At 36.2% G+C, this 2,464-nt stretch overlaps 1 protein-coding gene across 1 annotated transcript in view; it reads right to left on the bottom strand.

Annotated features, from left to right (window-relative positions):
- Positions 1 to 2,464, bottom strand: part of LOC128251127 (zinc finger protein 665-like) — a 5,647-nt gene that overhangs the window by 2,356 nt on the left and 827 nt on the right. Inside the window, exon 2 of the mRNA XM_052977573.1 lies at positions 1 to 1,291. This exon is cut by the window's left edge and continues 2,356 nt beyond it. Within this exon, the coding sequence (XP_052833533.1) occupies positions 1 to 874 (874 nt within the window). The 5' untranslated portion in view covers positions 875 to 1,291. The remainder of the gene's footprint in view (positions 1,292 to 2,464) is intronic.

Below are 2,464 nucleotides of genomic sequence, written 5' to 3'. Positions count from 1 at the left end.
AACGATATGGCTTCTCTCCTGTATGAATACGTTTGTGAACTGCTAATTCACTACCTACAGTGAATGATTTACCACAGATAATACAGTGAAATGGATTCTCTCCTGTATGAATAAGCATGTGTCTGCTTAACTGTTTATTCTCAATGAATGTCTTGTCACAGATATTACATTTAAATGGCTTCTCTCCTGTATGAATACGTATGTGTTTAGTTAAGTCACTGTTTTCAGAGAATGATTTACCACAGATCTCACAGTGATATGGTTTCTCTCCTGTATGAATACGTATGTGTTTAGTTAAGTCACTGTTTTCAGAGAATGATTTACCACAGATATCACAGTGATGTGGTCTCTTTCCTGTGTGAATACGCTTGTGTCTTCTTAAGTGACTATTCTCAGTGAATGCCTTACCACAGATATCACAGTGAAATGGTTTCTCTCCTGTATGAATACGTGTGTGTTTAGTTAAGTCACTGTTTTGAGAGAATGATTTACCACAGATAATGCAGTGAAATAGATTCTCTCCTGTATGAATACGTTTGTGTCTAGTTAACACACTATTTTCAGTGAAAGCCTTGCCACAGATAATACAGTGAAATGGCTTCTCTCCTGTATGAATACGTGTATGTTTAGCTAAGTCACTGTTATGACAGAATGATTTACCACAGATATCGCAATGACATGGTTTCTCTCCTGTATGAAGACGTCTGTGTCTAGTTAACACACTATTTTCAGAGAATGATTTACCACAGATATCACAGTGAAATGGCTTCTCACCTGTATGAACACGAATGTGTCTTATCAACTCACGACTTTTAGGGAATGATTTACCACAGATTTCACACCAATGTTGTGATTTTCCTAATTCTTTTGACATTTCTCTATGGCATATAAATAGATCCCACCATTTACGTTTCTCACAGCATTAAATTTTTCCCTTATCTTTCTTCTCTTTAACACAGCATATAATGTTCTTATTCTTCTTCTTATAATTTATTCCTTACAAAATATTTCACGGGCTATTAACTCTGTTGTTACCGATATCTAAAATTCTGCAAACCGTTTTGCAAATATATTCAAGTTTAATTAGAATGCAAAAGCACCAGATAATGAGATGGAGAACTGTTGTTATGAACCTCAGATCAGAGCAAATATTTTATAGCAATTCAAGCCTAGATTTGTAGCAGTTGGTTAACTATATCACTTCTCTGAAACATTTTCCTTTTGTCTACAGAAAAATGATAAATATACCAGATGCGTCGAACGTACAAAAGTTGTTTTGTGCCAATGTCATCTGAAATAATAAAGAAACTGTATTAGTTATAGAGAGATCAAAATGAAAGTGTTGTAACATTTCTACATTGATTAACAAACGAGATCATTAAACATTGGGTGAAACCTAACAATTTGTAAACTGCAACTACACCTTCACACCGTTTAACATTACATATATGTATGTAGTTTTATATAACGTAAATATATAAATGATGTTATATATATAGATAGATAGATAGAAATTGTAAGACAACACAAGAATGACCTCGATATTATGTAAATAGAGGAATTTATCTGTAAATATAATATGTGACAATCATTTGGTTGCCATGATAAAACTCCGACTTTTTGATGTCGGAGCGGAAACCCATGCCGGCATCTCTTCCGTTACCGAGGAAAACAAAATATGCCATGAAAATGATAGTTAAACGAAGGGAAACTACTATGTGATTGGCTGTTATTAAGACAAAGGAGCTATTAGAATGACCGTTATGCCCATAGCAATCGCGTATGCGCGTATGTCCATACATACACATGCGCGCACGCACAACCACATGTGCCTATATGCATATACTCATCCACACTCGCTTGAGAGACACACATGCACACCCACACATTCGCCAAAAAAAAAGACATACTCCCACACACGCGCCCAAAAAAGGTTCATATACGCACATGCACATGAAAAAACAAGCAGGGTGAAAGGTAAAATACACAAAAATGTGTAAAGAAAATATAAAACAATAATATAAATTGTAAAGGAGTAAAAAAGGACATAGCAAACGCGTATGCGCGCATGTCCGTACGTACACATGGGTGTGCGTCCGGAGATTGGACTGAAAGAGGTTAAAGAAAAAAAACTCATCTCTCGAAAAACAATCTTTTTCTTTCAATGAAGCAATCATTTCCATCTCATGTGGGCCACATATCGCTGGGTAAATTTTCAGATTAACACCCGCACGCTGCAACCCTAACACCCTAGCGAAAATCGTGCGGGTATTTATCTGAAAATTTACCAATCGCTGACGATTCGCCATATTTTCTATGGTTACTTCACAATCTGTTGGAGTAGATGTCCCCCCCCCCTCCCAATATATTAACGCACCATACAGTTAAAGAGAAAAATCCTCATATGTGCCGACCGTTGGCTTATAAGTACGGAAGGCCTGAAAGACTATAAAACATGCACAAA

Source organism: Octopus bimaculoides, chromosome 28, assembly GCF_001194135.2.
Source record: "Octopus bimaculoides isolate UCB-OBI-ISO-001 chromosome 28, ASM119413v2, whole genome shotgun sequence".
In the NCBI taxonomy this organism is placed as follows: domain Eukaryota; kingdom Metazoa; phylum Mollusca; class Cephalopoda; order Octopoda; family Octopodidae; genus Octopus; species Octopus bimaculoides.
Note: the sequence above shows the minus strand (reverse complement) of the source record. Positions and strands in the feature narration are given on the sequence as shown.